General features: G+C 41.9%; 1 protein-coding gene across 2 annotated transcripts in view; it reads left to right on the plus strand.

The window, feature by feature from the left end:
- GPR107 (G protein-coupled receptor 107) overlaps positions 1-19,787 on the plus strand; it is a 34,860-nt gene that overhangs the window by 12,499 nt on the left and 2,574 nt on the right. For both annotated transcript variants that reach the window (XM_041406482.1, XM_041406483.1), the window contains exons 9-17: positions 257-390; positions 1,080-1,155; positions 2,111-2,184; positions 2,751-2,868; positions 3,804-3,934; positions 5,686-5,729; positions 12,943-12,992; positions 13,722-13,805; positions 14,604-14,728. In XM_041406482.1, coding sequence (XP_041262416.1) covers positions 257-390; positions 1,080-1,155; positions 2,111-2,184; positions 2,751-2,868; positions 3,804-3,934; positions 5,686-5,729; positions 12,943-12,992; positions 13,722-13,805; positions 14,604-14,728 — 836 coding nt within the window. The remainder of the gene's footprint in view (positions 1-256; positions 391-1,079; positions 1,156-2,110; positions 2,185-2,750; positions 2,869-3,803; positions 3,935-5,685; positions 5,730-12,942; positions 12,993-13,721; positions 13,806-14,603; positions 14,729-19,787) is intronic.

A 19,787-nucleotide genomic window follows, 5' to 3' on the forward strand; every position in this document is an offset into this window, starting at 1 on the left:
TCTGAATTATGTTGCATAACTGAAGCATTGTTTTCCAAGGGGATTATTCTGGTGGGAATAGTTTTGCAAAATGTTTTGAGAATCTTGAGGATGAAGAGTAGGTTTTGCTTTTTTTCTTTGAGACTCATAAGTCACCCCTTCAGAAAAGCTCATGTTAAATGAGTGGATTTGATTGCGAAATGTAATTGTTAACTCAGTGCTTTGACAAAATGATTTTTTTTTCCAACTGTGCATGTAACACACCTTTAATATTCAGATAGATATTACGGAAAAGAATCCTGAAAGCTACCTCTCAGCAGGTGAAATCCCTCTGCCAAAACTTTACATTTCCATGGCTCTCTTCTTTTTCCTGTCTGGGACTGTATGGATCCACATCCTTCGTAAACGCAGGTAAGTTCAGTGTCTGTGACAAGTAGGGGGCTACCTTGGTTTTTATTTTTCATTCCTCCTCTTGTAATGCCCAATTCACGGTCAGATTTGATCACCTCAAACTCCAAATCTGGCTCAGATTTGTGTGCTTAATACACATAGTTTATATTTGAAAACTGTTTCAGTCAGTATTGTTGTTGCAGACTGTCATTCTAAAATTCCCAAATCTCATGTTGAAAGTTCTTCAGGTAGTGTACATACTGTGGCAAAACATAGATAGGAAGTTCCTGTAGTTGATGTCAAAAAGAGATGCCTTTGAAAATAAATAATGAAAAAAAATTCATCATTCATTTGGGAAACTGCAACTTACAGCAGTAGAGAGCCATAAATATCTTGGTTGTGGTTAGCAAATTTTCTAACAGTTAAGAGATAAATATTTATATATATATGTGGGATGTTCTTATTAGTTAATAATTTCAATTATCCCAAGCAGTAAAAATCAGGGGTTTAGAAACATGAAGTTGAAATATTGCTCAGGATGTGGAAGCAACTTGGACTGCAACATTAAGGGGAATCTTTACACTGATGGTCAGCTCAGCCTGGAGGCAACTGCTTGACACTTACAGGTTTTGAAGAAATATCCTTGGAAACGGAAATTTTTACTGCTGGCTTCTAAGTAATGCTCTTTCTTCTTGTTTTTTTCTTGCCAGAAATGATGTCTTTAAGATCCACTGGCTCATGGCAGCCCTTCCTTTCACCAAATCCTTGTCTTTAGTCTTCCATGCGGTGCGTACAACATCTCTGCCTGAAGTTGTTCAGCTAGAAAGTGGAAACGTGGAATCTAGGACATGCTGTTAGGGAAATCTGCTTTGGAAGGAGCACAGTGGGAGGGAGAACTGGTCTTAATACTGAAGCATTAGAATTGAACTGCAGCTCTTTGGTGGAAGTGTTTGTTTTCATCAGCAAGTTCTGACTTTAAATACAATTGAGATCATGGCCTGAAGTGTTGAAGCAGCAAGGGTTGAGGGTTGAATGAATTCCACAAATTTCAATGTTTTGGCCATCTGCAGTGGGCCTGAAAGCTTGAGCTGTGCTGCTGCTTCAGCTCCAGGACTGGCAGTAAATATTAATAAATGAAAACCTTGTTTGTAAAATTCAAAGGCAAGGAGGTGTTATGGTGTATGGCAGCAGACCTCACCTTATCAGCTCTGAGACTTTCCATAGATAATGTCTCTGAATTGTATTGACTTTCCACTGCAAATATCTCATGAACAAAGGTAATGGCAAGCATTTAATCTTTCAGTGTTTGTGCCAGCCATGATCTTCACCTTCATGCCCATGGTATTATACCTGCTACAAATATTTTTGGAGTCTAATGAAGTGAATCTGGCTTCCAATGAAAATGAAATTAGCAAAAAGCAACAGAACCTGGAAAATGAATGAAAAAATAGGTTCCAACTGCAGTTGTTTCACTGTAGTTAAGCAGGGGAGTTGTGTGGGAAGGATGTAGATTGTACAAGATACATCCACTAGCACTTAGGAAATAGAGCAAATGGAAATGATCTCATTGTTGCTAAACAAAAGTAGAATGTGTTGGGAGGAAGTGCTCCCTGAATGTGACAGGGCTGGGTTTGTACACACTGACTGGAAAGTGAAACTGGCAGTGGATGTGGAGCAGACCTGTTTTTAGAGGGTGGGGTGTCAAAAGCAGCTTGTAATGTGCTGTATTTTCTGCTTCCAGATCGACTATCACTACATCTCTTCTCAGGGATTCCCCATTGAAGGCTGGGCTGTTGTTTATTACATCACTCACCTGTAAGTAATGAAGAAGATTGATGTGATGTGATAGATTCAAATTGCCACTGGGGCTGTCTCCCTCCTGTACAGAGTGGGAAATCTTGGTACTGTGGTCTGCATGAGAACAAAGGACTCAGCAATCAGCCCTGTGTGAAGGGGAAAGCTCCACTTACAGAGGGCAGCTGCAGAGAATTGGCACTTCTGTGGGTGGAGGAGTAAAAGGATAACAAATGCTTTACTTTTCTTTGTTCACACTAATATTCAAGTATCTAATTTGCTCCTGGTGTGAATGGTAAGTGGATACAGCTGTCAGTGTTTGCTGCTGTTCACAATGGTGAATGGATGACTCCCCCAGGAAAAGATTGCATATATTGTGAATGAAGCCTAATACTGCTCTGTGATACAGAGTTGTAGTGAGTACATCTGCTTCACTATTGTGGGATGGATAAGTGCTTGCCAAAATTATGGGTAGGGAAGCATTTGTTTGGGTTTGTGGCTTTATTGGCAGTGGGAGAAACCTGGGCAGAAGAGGAAGTGTGATAAAATAAAATAGTCTCTCACTGCAGTGTCTGTTTCTCTTCCAGACTGAAGGGAGCTCTTCTGTTCATCACTATTGCCCTCATTGGCACAGGCTGGGCTTTCATTAAACACATCCTGTCAGATAAAGACAAAAAAATTTTCATGATTGTCATCCCACTTCAGGTGAGGACTGAGCTGTGCTCATACTTCCTGTCTTGTGGGAGAGCTGCTTGTGCAAACTGGAAAAGGCTGTGCAAGCTTCACACAGTACCATGTAGTTCTTGCTTATATGAGCCTATTGGCTATTTCCTAGTACAGAAGCTACTGTAGTTCTCCCAATTTTTCTCCCATATTGAGCATGAGATAATAGTGATCAAGCAGTTTCAGCAAATAAAAACTGGCTATAAGGAGTGGGGCAAAACTTGGGCTGGAAATTCAGTGCTGAATAAGTAGAGGAAATGAATTAAAGTTGTCACTGCTGAAATGCTTGCTTGAATGTCTTAATTAAATAAAAAATGGGAAAAACAAGACTTGTAGGTCTGTTGGGTCTCAGGGAAATATTCCCAGTGGTTCAGAGTGCTCAATGCTGGTCTCCTACTTGAGGAGCTGAAGTACATAAGAGAACAGCACTTTTGTTTGTTGTTTTCTGTAGAAGAGATTTTCTGCCTTTCCAGATGCAAGCCCTTAGCAGAAATATTTATAATAATTAGTGTTTGAGGCTCTTACAGAGCTCAGGTGTGGAGTACAAAAGATGGTAAATGGCCAGTCTGAATTACTGGCTTAATTTAGAATTACATACTTTCTCTGTTGGCTGTATGTGCCACACAGTCCTGTGTCTATGTTTCAATAAGTAAATTTTGCCTTTTTTTTTTCTCAATTGATGCAGTAGATTAAGCACAGTATATAGCTAAATAACTACTTTCTGAATGTCAGCAGGAATAAGTTCCCATCAGTTTTATTTCTGTAAATCTAATGAAGATGCTGCTGAACATGTGACTTCTGGATGTAGAGCTGCAGGAAAATTACTGATGTTACTGGCTGGCTTTTTCTGAATTGGCAGCCCACCTGTAGTGGCTCCTTGGGCAGTCTCTAAACCAGACCCATGTCTTGTTGTGTAGGTACTGGCAAACGTGGCCTACATTATCATAGAGTCAACAGAGGAGGGGACAACTGAGTATGGACTGTGGAAAGAAATCCTTTTCCTGGTGGACTTGCTGTGCTGTGGAGCCATCCTGTTCCCAGTGGTATGGTGAGTTGCTGGATGTGAAAATATGTGAATGAAAGGACCTTGACAGCTCTGCCAAAGGAAAAGAGCTTTGTGGTCCTGTGGAGTCAAGCATTCTGTTAACTTTTATATCAGCCTTAACATTTCAGTCTAGTGCTGTGGAATGTGCTCCTTTTGGGGATGTTAGAGTGGGGATAAGGGAAGGTGGGTGGCAGCTTAAATGTTCTGACACTGTGCAGACTGTAGGTGCTTTTGAGACTTGGAATTTTGCACAAGTGTTGACTCTAAGTTGAAAAATGGGATTTGACTTCACTGACTGAGATGAGATACTTGACTGCTAAATTTCAAAACAGTACTGCTGTCTAAGATCAGGGCTGCCTTTAAGCAGAGTAGCTGCATGTTTATTTGACTGTTTATAAGAAATAATCCCACAGGGAGCATTTCCCCGCCCTTCCTTCCACTCTACTTGGCAGGGAATAATGTTGGTTATATAAAACTCAACCAAAACACAGATAATTCAGATAAACACTATTGTTGCTGCTTGCCAGTTTGCCAGAACATTTATCTTCTAAATGCATTTTGTCTTAATTGGATAAACAGCTGGGTTTAAAGGAGGATATCAAGGAGCTTCTGGCTCCTTGCTTAGTAAACACAGAATATTCCTCTTTTTCTCCAGCATCTCCATTATTTTTTTTCTGAAATGCAGATTATATAAATGTCTGGTAGCATGTCATTGCTCTAGAGTGTAACTCTTGAGTTTTTCAGAGGTGTGGCTCAGTAGATGGAAATAAGCTTCAGCTTGACTTGTGAAGGTGGGTTTCAGCTAGCCTTCTTTTCCCCTACACACTCGTGGTGGCCTTCTGCCAAGGCTGGGAGATCTCTTCCAAGAAATTTGCACTACCCACTTGTCCTTCCCCTTGCTCCAGTCAAAATGCTTCAGCTCTGAGGTTGAGGAGCATTTGGCAATGGTGAATAAAAGCTGAGGGATAATAACTTCAATTGCAGAGGGACTCAATCTCTCATTATGATAAAGGTGGCTTCTGCAGTCACAGTTCTTGCTACCTGATGCTGGGATCTGTATGCCCAGCCTAGTGAGGTGTTGCTTCAAAACTTATTTCCATAAAGGAATTGTATCTGAAGAAAAAATGTGAGCTGTCTTGTGACTGTTTATGGTTTGCAACCAGTGTTCCTGCATTGCCATGGTGCCAACATAAACTGGCAGTGAAGCCCCTGACACAAAATCCTGCCTCTTTTTCCTCTGGATAGTGTCACTGCAGCTGGTGGGATGACTCATGTGAGCAAGGTGACTAAGACTTGGCCCCTGAATTTACATTCCTGCAGGGTAGTTTCTGTTACATAAGTTGCCTATGTAGATATGTAAGCTGTAATCAACTATTTAATGAAAAGACCTTAAAAGAGCAGTAAGATGCCAAACGCTTGGCAGCACTCTGAAGAGTAGCTCAGCTTAATTGTACAAGTGGAAAGCATTATGCTGGAAAATGCCCCAGTTTCTCACTCTGCTCCCTCCCTCCCACAAAGCCTTCTGTAGGCTGAAGTAGGATTTAGCAATCTGCTTTCTTAATCCCAAGGAAAGAGAGGTACTTGAGCTGACTGCCTGAGCTGGGGGCATGAGGGTGAAGTGTGTGCAGTGCTAAGCACAGTTAATTATGAGCATACTCCAGCCATAAAAAGCCAACAAAACTTGTCAGTGGTCTAGAGGACTGCTGTGAAAAGGGAGTGTAAAACCTGTCATTAACCTATTCTTTATTTTTCAGGTCAATAAGACATTTGCAAGAGGCTTCAGCAACAGATGGGAAAGGCAAGTAATCTGTAGTCTTTTTCCTCTTTTGTGCTACATGTTATAATGCCAGAATTTCAAACATCTGATGCTGATGTAAAAACCAAACTAAGGCTATACATCTACACTGTATTAGTGCCCCTCTGCTTTTCTCAGTGGGCTCATGGGAGTAACTCTTGGAAAATGACCTTTTTCTTGTATTGCTTTAATTATCAGAACTGCAGTGTATAACCTGTTCTCTGCTCCTTGCACAGCACTCAGTGCTCAAGCTAGACATGACATCTAGAGCAAATCATCTTGACAGATTTGCCATTTTTTCTTCACTTGAGTGTTCAGAAACAGAACTAGAAATGAATTCCAGAATTGCCAACTATTAACCCAAATAGACCCACTTATTTCAATTTCTGCAGAAATGTATTCCTGACAGAATAGAGGGAAATAAACCTCATTATGAAACAAAACATAACTTGGCATTCAGTGTAGCACAGTTCCTGACTTGTCCATGTTTGTGCAGCAGCTCCAAGGCTGCCTGTGGAAAGTGGAGTTATGTTTATTGTAGCACTGAAAAGGAGCTGATGGATGGAAAGGCCAAACATGGCTGCTGTAGAGTGTGCTTTTCCTGCCTTATCTGCTCATTTCTTCTGGATTAGTTCCTTGGATACAAGCTGTGGAGCACAGCACTGGCTTCCTTGGAAGCAGGCAGCCTTTTCCATCTTCTGTCATTCAGTGGTTTACTCTTCAAAGCTTCATTTGTAGAAGGTCATTTGTTGGCAACAGCCTTTTAACTTCAGTCCCATCCTTCAACTCTTGGCTCTCCTTTCTGGAATTCTGTAGCCAGGTCTGGATACTTCTTCCAGCTTTTCCTTGGCTTTCACAGGCATTTCTGCACTTCACTGCTGATTGTAGGTGAAATGTAAGGCTGGGTACTGAACTTAGCTCTGTGCAGACCATAGATTAGTTCATTTTTTGCCATCTGTTAAATTTAAACAATATTTATGATGAGTCAAGCATGCTATCTCGATGTTCCAAGCTGTTAAAAAAGCCACCAAACAACAACCCTACAAGTTACTTACCCCAAACCTAATGGTGGAAAATGACTAATTTCTGACAGAAACAAATGTTAAAAAGGGTAGTTATCAAAGTGTAGTATAAATGTTATTGGAAGCTTTCTTATCAGTGTATTCAGTTGGGTTCAGTGACATTTACTGATGGATTTTTTACCTTGTCCACTGAACATATATTCTGGAGTATTTATGCTCTTACCTTTAAAAAGTCCTGATAAGTTCAGATTTCCTTGAAGCAGTCTTTCTTCTGAGCCAAGGACTTCACACATGTCAGGCCTGGTTCTTAGCTGGGTGGCCATGGATCTGTCTGTCCTGGTGGTGAGCATACAGCAATTTAATGTGCATAATTAAGACAGAAACCCTTCAGATCTGTGTGGCTCCATGTGATCCCCCTGTACCTACTTTGGTTGTTATCACAAGATGGTGCTGTGGAGTTTGATAAACCTCAGACATGCTGAGAAGTGGTGAGGTGGCCATAGCAGGGATGTTCAGATAGGCTCAGCCTGACCACTGTCCCTCATATCAGGTGAAATCCAGATCTGAGTAAATCTAGGCAGTTCTATAGGATGCCCTGTGTAAAAAATGTGGAAGGAAAAAAATGGTAATTTGAGAGGAACTGGCTGTGTCTTTACAGCTAGTCAGTGCTATGCACAGCAGCACTTAAGGTCTGGTTTAGTCCTGTGTTTTGTGCTCTTCTCCATGGATGATGATGCTCTTTATCCTGAATGTTGCTTGTGAATCACCTACTGCTGCTGCCAGCTTTACCTGCTGGTGTTGCCATCTGGTTGTGCAGATCCTGCAAGTTCAGTAACTGTGTATTCAGGGGGACTTAGCAACTATGTTATGCTGCACTGATAACAAAAGAATAACTAAGGAATAGATTTTCAGGGAAAACATTGCACAGGCTGAGAGCAGATTGTGGCTGCAGTGCTGGAACTCACTTGTGAAACACAATCTGGTTGGACTATTTAGAGGCTGTTGATAGGAGCCCACGGGGAGCAAGTGAATGGCAGTGTGATGCCAGAAGCAGAATTCTACCCAGTGCTGTCATGCTGCTTGTGTGTCTGGCTGAGAAAACCAAAACTGATTTGGTTGCACTGTAAAAAAGTGAAATCATTCATGTTAAGCTTATCAATGAATTCTCTTCACTGGAACCACATGCTCTGTAAGCTTCCTTTGGAGGCCTTGTTCTTCTGAGGGGCTGCTCGATGTCTCAGCTTCTCATGGGAATAAAAAGTAAAACCATTGCTTACTATTAAATCATGAGCATTTTTTCCCCTGCAGTTAAAGGCAGTTTTCTCATGAAGTGGTAAAAATTACTGGATTTCCTCATTATGCAGATGAAGTGTCAGCTCATGGTTAGAGCTGGCTGGATTGTGTGCAGATACTGCTAGCTGGGCTGCTTCTGGCCTGCTGGGATTTATTGTCTAGTCAGGGGCTGCTTTCCTTCTTCTCTCACACAGACTTCATTAACTTATAGGATGTTTTGGGGAATTACATACTAGACATTCAATAGCTGTTTTTCCTGGCACTGAGTCTTCTGGTGATGTCCTTGCTGGTGACAAAGACCTAAGGAAAATTATTTTTTCTTCCTTGCATCTGTTAGGACTAACAACTCCAGGATTTTATGGCTCAGTATCCTGGTGTTGTTTCCTGACTGTTTCTCATGCTCTCTTCCAGGCACTTCTCAACCTGTTTATTACGTAGCATTCTCCTGGGTCAGATGGCAGCCATGACTGGAGTGTGACTGGATTAGGAACAAAGCAGATTTGGATTTACCAGGCCTTTAGCCTGGGCTTGTCATAGGCCTTTGTTTTAACAACATACAATTAATAAAAAAGCCTGTTACAAGTGGCACTGATTTGGAGTCATTAGCTAATAGTCATTTAAACTAGATTAGATATTTTAAAAGGAAAGCAAAGTGGGAAAGCTGGAGAAATGGGTCTAAAGCCATAATTATCCAGGGAGACCTTACATACCCAGATGCTGTGGATCACTAGTGAAGAGTAGGCAGGGCACAGTGCTACAGCTGAGTTTGAGCTGCCTGGTTGTTTGCTTTTTTCCCTTGAAGGTGATCTTTAAAGCAGTATATCTGACCTACACAGGCTTCTTATCTTGCACAGCAGTGGGCGTAAACATCCCATTTTTAGAATCTTTTTTCCTCCCCTTTTAAAATCGCCACCTTCAGATTTAAGCAAGTGCTTAGCTACACCTTTGATCTGTCACTGTATCTTCCTTCAGGTGGGAGCCTTTGCTCTCTGTCCATTTGTAGATTTGCATTGCAAATGTCCTGTAGATTTAAGGAAATCAGCCTTGCAAACTGACCTAGAATTGTTCAGCCTGCAAAGCTGCTCAACTGCTACCACCTTTTTTACAGGCATCTCGAGAAAGGAGAGGGAGTATATATATATTACTTGTACAACATTTTTGTTTGAAACTCCGAGTTTTTGGTCACCAGACTCTCAAGTCTCATAGCACACCCTTGTGATCACATCCCCTGTTGATTGAGGGAGGAATGGGGATGGAAAGCAGTTTGTTCTGCTGGTACCTGTGTGTTTGTGATGACAGATGTGACATGGCACAGTCGGATCAGGGGTTGCTGTTTTCCTGGAGCACTGCATTTAGAGTTGGCAGCAGAATTAGGGGAAGTACATGGCAGCCTGTTGCTCCCAGGCATCATTCATTCCCTGTGCTCTGTGCAGTGGGCAAATGATGATTAATGCTTTTGTGCTTGCCCTCGTGTCAGCAAAAACCATTTGCAGTATTCAGTGTCTTCCTGCTGCTGTGCCATGAAAATGCTGTGAGCAAAGGGCCTGGTCCTGTGTGGTGCAGAGCAGCCTGTGCTTGGCTGGGCTCAGCACCCCTTCCAGGTGCCCCTGAGAGCTGTCCAGGGTTGATGTGGCACCTCTGTGCTGGAGATACAGTGCTTATCCTGTACTTTGGACTTTCATCTGACCCTGGTGAAGCACTTCTGTGCCAAATGGCTGATGTGGTTCAGGACATTCAAGATTAATGAGTCTGTGCCACCTTCTTCTTGGTGACATTGAGCCTTGCTCTGCCTGTCTGACCTCTTCTTTCTAGTACAGGAATGCTTTTAAGCAGAGAGCTCCTGCTGTAGAGCCACACTTCTCAGAGTTGCTTTTTTGAGGGTTAGATCTACATGTGCTGCATCACTGGGAGAGAGCAGAAAGCTTCCATTTACAGTTTGATAATGGCAGAAATCACATCTCAAATGCATCAGCGTGAGCAGGGCAAGCCAAGCATTGAAGAAATACTCTCAGCTGTACCTTGAGCACGTTCACAGGCTGCATTATGGTTTTTCTTTATGGATTGTATTGTCTGGGCTCAAGCTTCCTGCACCCTCAGCTGCAATCCTGTGATTGTTATTACATACATATGCTGAAAAGGTTGGATTTATTCATCAAAAGGCTATTGTGTGGTGTGCAAGTGGATGGTCCAGCTTCTTTTTCCATCTTATAGACAGCCTCAACATTGGAAATTAGCATGGGGGCAATCTCAAAAAGAGACTGCTTATCAAAACACTGGGGCCTGCTCTGTTTTGATTGAGGCAGATCAGGCTATTGCAGGCACAAGCTGTTAAAGTAAATGGTGATAGAGAGGGAAAACTGAGGGAAGCAAGGTATAGATGTTATAAATCTTCCGTGGAGGATGGCTTTTATCTTTCTAATTACTGTTTGAAAGAGCATGAATTAATTTCTAAAACCTTTGGTGGAAGGTCTCTTTTTAATTTTTTTTTTCCTTTCTCTGCAGTTAAGTACTGTCCTTTGCAGAATGGTTATCATACTCGAAATACAAATTTACCCAACCTTTACTGCATGCTGTGATTGCTGCTGTGTTATCACAGCCTTACAGGTTTGGGTTGCAAGTGATTCAAGTTGTAAGTGACAGCTGCTGGCTGAGCCTTGCTCCTTGTAAATGCTGCTGTCACTGTCTGGGCTGCCAGGCTGAGGTGAACAGAAATCTTGGAGTGTCCATGATAGCAAGATTCAAATAATACTGCTTGGAGCACATTCAGCCTGTGAAGAAGCAATTCACAAGCTGCTGATGCCAAGCAATGATGATTTTAGATTTTTCTCCAGAACAGTGTGTCCTGTAACTTTGAGTTGTTTAAAAAAAAAACTGGCAGAATTTTGTAGACGTGCATTAATGCTGACTTACATATCTGATAGTGGAGAGAAATATTGCTGCAGTTGAGGAGAGCAAGTCAGCTTCCACAGGTGCCTCCTCAGCCTTTCTCCTTGGTGGTGGCTGTCTTTTTTTCCTCTCCTTGCCCTTCCTTCCCATGCTCAGACATTCTGGATATGTGAATGTATCAATTTATGACTCTTTGCTATTGATTATCATGATGAACAGCTGAGATGTTGAGCTGTGCTCCATCTCTAACTGGGAGAGGTGGAATTACGACACTTCATTTGGCAGTCAGATCTTTGGCTCTGCTGTCCTTTCATCCTGTGCAGTGCATGAATCCAGCAGAAATGACTCCCCAGCTCACTGGTGTTGACTGTAAAGCGCTGATAGACCGGCAGTTTGAATCACAGCTGTTGAGTTGGTGTTCCTTCAGCTGCAAAGCCTGGTAATTCTCCTGGCCTGTCAGTGCACCAACTGGTGGCAGTTCTTGAAGTTGGACGTGTTGAGTTCAAAATAGATCCTTCTGTGTGCAAGCCGGTGTGTGGGAAATCACAAGATCTTCATGGTCACACTTAATGCAGCTCTTCTTTAAATAGGACAATATTGCTTTCCTGTTTCACAATTCACTGCACTTATGCATATTTACATGCTTTCATCTTTCACCAACTCTATTAGGAAAACCTTTTAACTTCAGATCATCAGTCAGTTCATGCCTTGTGTTGGTCAGGTTGCTGCTCTTAGTGTGTCTGCCGGAGGAGGGTTTGTATCTGGCTGAGGTGTCTGCAGCTTTCAGTAGTACCCCAGGAACACTAAAGGTAAACTGGAAAGGGACATTTGATCTTCAGATTATAAAAGTAGTTTAATAACAGAATGCTGTCTGTCTTCACTGTAGTTTCTGTAGTGGGAACCTACAGGAATTTATTTGCAGTGGTGCATTTGACACTTCCTTTGCATAAGAAAAGCTGCTTTGTTGTCAGAGGAGGTGAAGCATTTCTTTGGGAGCTATTAGCTCTCCTTTCCCTCATCTGAAATACTGTATTTTGCTGTCTTGTGAACCTGGAAGACCTTACATGCAAATATATGCAGCCTTTTATAAATCATTGCAGTGGGTGAGTTCTGTGAGGGGGTGCAGGTGAACTTCAGCTCGATGTATTGCACTTCCACATCTGATAAATCCATTATGAGGACTTGGAGGGAATACCAGTAAATATGTGGCAGCTCATGTTCATTGGCTCTGAACTGCATCTCTGTATGCTGTCAACAGATCTTGGACTCTTTGCCTCTCATGTTGTCACAAAAGCATCAGTGGCCTGTGTTTGTAATCCTGCTGCACATCTAAAAGCTGACTCTGACCAGAGCTGACAGCTGCTCCATCTGTTGTTGACCTCAGCTGGTTCACACGAGTGCTCTGTGCTCTCCAGCTGATGTGATGTGTGCAATAAGAGCAGGTTTGCCCCAGGCCTGGGCTGGCACATTTGGGGAGCTGCTGGGGATGATTTCCTGCCTCACTTGTGAGTTGTGCCTGAGCCATGATAGAGGTCCTTGCTTAGGTTTTCAAGTGCTTGGGCTGCTGTCCAGCAAGGTGCAGTGGTTCCCAGAGCTGTGATTACCTGCAAGTTGTTCAGCTCGGCTGTAGGCATGGAGCAGGTCAGGGAGGGCTCTAGAAAAGACAGGAATTTTCTAGGAGGCAGTGTCAGGTGGAATGGCCCTTCTGGCAGGAGAGAGTGACAGAATGTAGTTGACTGTACACAGGTAGAGGAAGGTTCTGTAATGTGGAGTGTGTGCATATAAAATTTAGAGACTGCAAAAACAGTCTCAGTTCCCTTTTTGAGAGTGAATTCACTCCAGCCTGGGAGTTATCCTGTATGAGCACATGCCAGGCTGGCACTCCTGACAGAAATCCTTCTAGCCTGGGATTACCTGAGTCTGGTTTTGACCACTTGCCTACCCTGCAGACAGGCATCAAAAGAAATTGTCTCATGTTAACCATTTTCTGATGGACTTTTGTGTTCTCTTGATAGCTGCCATTAACCTAGCAAAGCTGAAGCTCTTCAGACATTACTATGTCATGGTAAGTAAAACACCTGCACACATGCATGTGGGGAACTTGGAAGCTTTTCAAAGCTTTTGATGGAATACTTATTGGAAACTACTGCAGCTGATGAATGTGGTAGAGGCTCTTGGCACTGCTGTGCTTTGGCATCTTGGTCAACTGGCTTACAATCCTAAAAGCAACTTCCTTTTTTCTCCTAATGGTTATATCCTTCTGTCTCTCTTTAAATTCCAGCTATTTGTAATGCTTCCTGATTTCCTCTGGAGACAGCTTGAGCTGCCAGTTGAATTGATGGGCTTGAATAACATACTGTAAACTTGCTAAAAATTAAACTTGGGACCAAATGGTGCCTGGAGATGCATGTGTGCAGTTCCTGATTAAGTCAGTGGGAGCCATGAGTACGTTTCCCAGGAGAACACAGGCTTCTTAATGATTTCCAACGGCCTCATTTCAAGCTCTCCTAAGTGGCAAGAGTAATAAATTACACTTGTGATTCTTGAAATTCTATGAAATTGTAATACTTAAAGCATTTCCTGCTGTAACTTGAGTATGTTACCAATAGTTTGAGTTATTGGATGTTCAACAAGCAGTAGAGTCCTCAGCCTAGATCTTCCATGTTTAAGGAGCATAATAAGGCTAGTCTGCCATAATGAGTTGTCTGGGAATTGCTTGAGTTATTTCTCTGGGGTAAGAAGGTTCTATAAGGATGGTGCTATTGTTCTCATGCTTTCTCCTTTTCCTTCCCAGATTGTGTGTTACATTTACTTCACACGGATCATTGCAATTCTCATAAAGATTGCTGTTCCATTCCAGTGGAAATGGCTGTACCAGGTATTTGCCAGCAAAGGAAAATACATCAATTTCTTGATGTTTTTCTCTATTATTCTTTAGATATAACTACACAACAAAATACCATGAAATGTTCCTCATGTTGTACTAAAACATGTCAAAGCACAGTGCAGTACCCTGCCTCCTCTTGATTTTATCACTGATGTGCTTAAGGTGAAAGAATATATTCTTAGTTTTATGTTTGTCCAGCAAGGCTGCTGGATTATACATGAGATGTCTGAAAGTAATTGCATTATTGATTTTCAGTCTTTCAATTTAAAAATGTCTGAAGGAAATTAATCAAGAAGATACAAAGGAGAAAAAATTACTCAGGTTTGCTCTATGTAATTGAAGCCCGAGGGAGCCAGGGAAATAGGCTTTTGCTCTTCCATCCACAGGCTTCTTTTGCCAATGGACTTCTAAATACTTGGTTTCTTAACACATAATCCAAGTAACTGTGCTGGGAGTCCTTGGAATACATTAACTGTTGAAAAAACTAAGCAAGGTAAGGATGATTCCTTCCCCCACCATTTAAAAGCCAAGTCTTGCCATAGTTCTTTGAAAGCTCTGGAGAGATGGATAGAGCTGTAACTCTATTTAAAGTGGCAGGAAAAACTGAAAGAACAAAGGATTTGACAGCCTTTAGCCTGGGATTAATGACAACCAGACAGGAATTGTTTTATTTCTGCTGTGGCCCAGGCCTCTTGGCCATTAAACCTTGAACCTTGTGAATGAGGAGCAATGTTTGGTGACCACAGAGCATAGCAGGACTGAACTTCAATCTCGTGTTTTCACTTGCAGCTGCTGGATGAAATGGCCACGCTGGTGTTCTTTGTCCTCACTGGGTACAAGTTCCGTCCAGCATCAGACAACCCTTACCTACAGCTCTCTCAAGATGATGAGGATGACTTGGAGATGGAAGCTGTGTAAGAACCCCTCTCCCCTTTATTTACCTCTTCACTTGATTTGAGAAAAGTACTGTTTAAAACCATTTACTTTAATCTCTCCAAATCCTTCTGTGACAAAGATGAGGATCTGCCCACGTTTAAAGGGGAGGTGTCTGGGTTGGTGTGTGTAAAGAGATTGGTGGTGTGCCCAGGAGCCTCTGACCTGGATATTGCAGTAGTGTGGAAAAAGCTGGTAAAGCTTTTCATGGGGCAAAAAGATGCCTGTGAAAATGTGAACTAAGAAAGCTTTTAATTTTAATTTAGATCATGGAACATGAATGAGTTTTACAGTTCTTCATTAATGCTTCATATTTAAAATAACTCAAGTGAACAACAAAAATGACCCGCCAATCTGCGGAACGTAAATAATAATAAATGTGTAAAAATAATAATAAATAGATGAACAGGGTGCAAAGTGCCTTCTGCCTTGGTGTTCAGCATATAGCTTTGCAAAAATTTATTTTAAGCAACATGGAGCCAAGGAGATGGATTTTTATCAATATCTTCCCTGGTTTATTCCCTGCTGTGAAACCACGAGGCACCACAAATGCTTCAGGACCTGAGCTAGTCTGGAAAAATTATACAGCAGGGCTCAGGCTAAGTCTCTGTCATTTTCTTTGCAGTGGTTTTCTGAGGACTTTAAAAAAATTGAGTGGCATTTTTGAATGTGTGATTAAAAATGCCCTAAGAAATTCAGCCTGCCAGGGGTGTTGGATACAGCTTTATGTGCCCCAGAGTCTGCAGGAGCAGAGCTGACCTAATCCTTTGGTAGTCACAGGTTTGTTGCATAATTGCAGTTCATGTACAGGCTCAGAAGCCTGTTCCTAAGAGTTTTTCCAGTTTGGCAAATCTCCTTTACCTGGGTGAAATAAATCAACACTGTTTTTATTACAGAGGCAAAAAAAGTCCAAATGTGTTTGCTGTCATAGGTAGCTCAAAAAGAAATTAATCTTATTCGAAAACTGCTACAAGGAGGTTTGAATCATAGAATCCTGGCTGAAATGTCATGTAAGGAGTTTAACTTCTCACAAATATGGCTAGTAACAAAGATCTTTTTAAATGCTTAGCTATTTTTGCTTCGGGTCTAGGAAATCTGTCATTTTTGCAAGTGGAATCCAACTAGTGGGTAGTGACCTTAAAATCACTATCACTTACATGTGTTGAAATGGTTTATGTAAGAAACTGGTCTCAGTTTGGAAGCTGTTTCATAAAAAAGCATTCACATCAGGAAGTCACTGTCTGAACTGGCAGGATTTGTGATTGTACCAAAACAAGCTCTTTCTCTTTTTGCCTGTTAGAGCGAATTTCAATTTTGTATTACGTGCTTAATGAATTTTTACTTGTGGGGGTTTTGCTAGGACTAATAATAGGACACCTTTCAAATACAGTGATTTTAGTCAATTGAGAAGTTGCTAAATTTAGAAGAATGTGCCAGAAATGAGCTGGAGAAAGTTTAATGAAGTAATTCAGTGATTTACATCTCATCATGAGATAGACGTTGCTAAAAACTCAAGGGTTAGAATTCCTTGTAAGCCTTTTCCTAGTAAGGCATTTTGCTCTTTGCTTTGGGAGTTTCCATTGTTGCACCTTGTGGGTTGTTCCCCTAGCCTTGCTTGAATTTTCTGATCTGATTCACCAGAAGTTTTTTTCCATTTGGGCACTTGGCAGGGTATAACCTGTGTCTGGTTCTCCCTTCCCCAGCTCCATCAGGAAGGTTACTTTTGTAGATATTTGAAAAATAGAGTTTATACACATTCTGAGACAGGTGAAGCAGTGCTATGGATGTGTATTAAATTTCTCATTGATTTGGTCTTGCTGGTCCTGTTTTTGTCTTCATAAATATTAAATGTTGTTTCTGTGGGGGGGAAAAGATACCTGGGTTTATTTGAGCAGGTGACTAAGCATCTGTCAGTGTCCTGACTAACCACTGCATGACTGTTTTGTCTTTCATGTGATAAATTCCACTTGTCTTTACAGGCTATGGCAGAAACAAAAAACCTGCGAACTTCATGGTGTTCTGCTATGTCATTTTTATTGTTATTTTCCTCTTCCAGAGGGTTTTTGTTTAAAATCAGGCTCTCTAAAACAGAAGCATTCAGTTCCTTTAGATTCTACATTTCTGTGAGCCAACAGAGGGGAAAACTGTGAGGTTATTCAAACCTCTTTTCCAAGCTTGTTTGTCTTCCATTAAAAAAAATTAGGACATTTTAAGTGCAGCTCTCTAGTTTGGGTCTGTTTTCATGCATTGCAAATGATACAAATCTCGGTCTGGCAGTAAATGCAAATATTGTTAAGGACATTGGAAATCTGGAAAGTTTCAAGAAAAATCTGCAAATTAGGTGTCTGCACAGAAGCAACACAAGGCACAAATCCTCTCTTTGTAAGTCCTTGTAGCTCTCAGGAATACAATACAAATCAAGAATAGCAAAGGTAACTCTGGCTTGGGGAAAGGATCCACAGACTTTGCTGGAATCTCTTCAGTTGTTCCAGGCTCCACAGAAGTTGCCCTGGCAGGGAGGAGAGTGTGACTAAAGCTGAGCTAAGGACCTGTCTGTCCTTTTTCAAGCAGGTTCAATAGCCATTCATCATCAGCAAAGTGGCTTTCTGTGTATTCTGTGCTGGGCAGCCTCTTGAGTTCTGTCAGTACGTGGGCTCGTCGCTGACAGTTTGTTAGATTAAAGTTCCCTGCTTGAAAAGGTGCAGCCACACTTGGCAGAAAGAGCTGTCAGGCTTCCAGTCCTAATGCCATTTCTGGGGCATGAACACAAAAATATGAACAGTACAGTGGGTGAGGTGAGGGTGAGGAAGGGGAAAGGAAGAATTTTTTGTTGTTTTGGTTTTTTTTTTTTTTTTTAATTTCATTATCTTGGTGAGCTGGATATCAAAATTCTCTTTAGCAGGTCTTGGTTGACAATGATGTTCATGCATGCAGGGGAGGTTAAGATATTTCCACTGGAGGAGGGATTGCAAGTTGGTAAATCCATCTTACTCAGTGTGTGGAGACTTTGCTTCTCCTTAACACCCAAAACAGCCTCAACACAGGGAACTGTTGTGGTAACACTGATCTTTGCTTATGCCTTGGGATCTGGAGTTTCTCTCTGTGTCATGAGGCAGCTTATTCTGTGCTGAGATTTGATGAGCTGCTTGGTTGTTTTTCTCTGCTTTCTCTCAGGTTGTGCTTCATGGCAGACTGAGTCATGGTGCTCTCCATTAGCAGTGATTTTCTTCACCTAGCACATGCTTTGCTTGCAGAGATCAGCTTTTTTGCTCTATGGCTGATCAGTTTTCACTCCAGTTTGCAATAACTTGGCAGGGGCTGGCTGCTGCCAGTATTGCAATGTTTCTTCTTGGACTATAAAACAAATAAATAGGAGAGAAGACATTGAAATCCACCACTGTGGAGAGCTGGAGATACTTCTGAATGTTTAGCCATTCCTTGATACCTTGGATACAATGCAGGAGAAAAATAAACCCCATGAAATCTCTGCAGCACATACCACTGTGTGATGGAGTGCTTGGGGAACTCCTTCTCTGCCTCATTTGTGACAGATATCCCTCTGGCAGGCACAGAAATGCTCTCTGGAGAGGGATGGTTCAGTGAGAAGGATTTGTTGCGTTTTAACTGCTGCTGATTTGTGGGCTGGAAATGCAGTTCAGCAGACTGCAGGTGAGGAACGTTTCCCTGCTGTATTGCAGGTCAGAGCTGAAGTGCTGAGATTGTTCTGAGGATGATGAGGATTTCAGTGTGCTTGGTCTTAGTGCTGCTACCCTTATTCTATGGGGCACTAAAATGTGATGACTGGACTGATTTTGAGAGCCTGTTGTACCTGAACAATCTGAGCAAAGGAGGGAAATGAGAGCTACTTCATGCACTTGTCACGAGACAAGAACGGTCTCTTCGGTCTTCAGATAGGATTTAACCTTCACTCTTGGAGAATCCACACAGAAATCTCTCCCAGATATTTGCTGTTACTGAGGGGGGACACAGTAAATGGCCTTTCTGGTAGCAAAGGCTGTGATTTGATCTGCCTGCACTTTCAGTGTGTAACTGTGCCACAAACATGGGAAGTGGATCTTGCCTTACTTCTGTCACCACCTTGGTGTGCAGGGGCTCCCTGATGGCATTAGAGTGCAGTGCTGGAATCTAGGCTGTGTGCCAGGTGGGATCTTCCCAGCTGTGAGTCAAGTGTTGGGACTGCTTTGGTGTCATGCATGTGTGAAACAGCTCTTTATATATCCCAGTGTCTCTGCTGCTGCATTGCTGTGTGAGATGCTCATTTCTGCTTTGTAGTTCATGGCAATCTCCAGCTCCTCCCTGAGGAATGGATACTTAGCTCCTCATTCTGTAATTATGAAGTTGATTATTTCTGAAGAGTAAACTTGGTAGCTGTCTTGCTGCATCCTCCTGTACTTTTCAGGCTATTACTTCAATTTGCCAGAATCTTTCTGCATTCTAGTCTTGTTCTCCAGTATGTAACTCTTAGTGTCTTGTGCAGATTTAATAAGCAAGTTCTCTATTCCATTACCCAGGCAATTACTGAAAATACTGAGTAGAAGTGAACCCAGGACAGGCCTCTCTGGAACCACACTCAATGTTCTTACATTTTTGACAGGAAACCATTAAGTAAATCTTGATGCATACTTTTCCAATTAGTTATCCATCTACTTTGGTTTTGTCTAGCTTATGTTTCTCCAGATTTTTTCCTATCTGACTGTGGGAAACCTTTGGCAACAGGGAGAACTTAAAAGATCTGCCTGCCTCTGTACTGATTAGTTTGATCTCTTCAAGGAAATGTTTATTGTTTAATAATTCCATTTTTCTCCATTAAGCAACCTGCTTACTTATCTCTGTACTTGCCTTTTTTTAATTTAGTTGGGAAAAAAAGTTATTTGATCTGTACTCTTGTGACCTTTTCCTATTAACCCAAGCTCATCTAGGCCCACTCTAAAGTGAGAACCAGTGATGATCCCAGTATGGCCACTGCTGGAATGTCACTGAACACAGCAGGCTGAGCAAATTATTTTTACAGTACATGAA

Source organism: Onychostruthus taczanowskii, unplaced genomic scaffold, assembly GCF_017590055.1.
Source record: "Onychostruthus taczanowskii isolate IOZ18803 unplaced genomic scaffold, ASM1759005v1 scaffold25, whole genome shotgun sequence".
Taxonomy (NCBI): Eukaryota; Metazoa; Chordata; class Aves; order Passeriformes; family Passeridae; genus Onychostruthus; species Onychostruthus taczanowskii.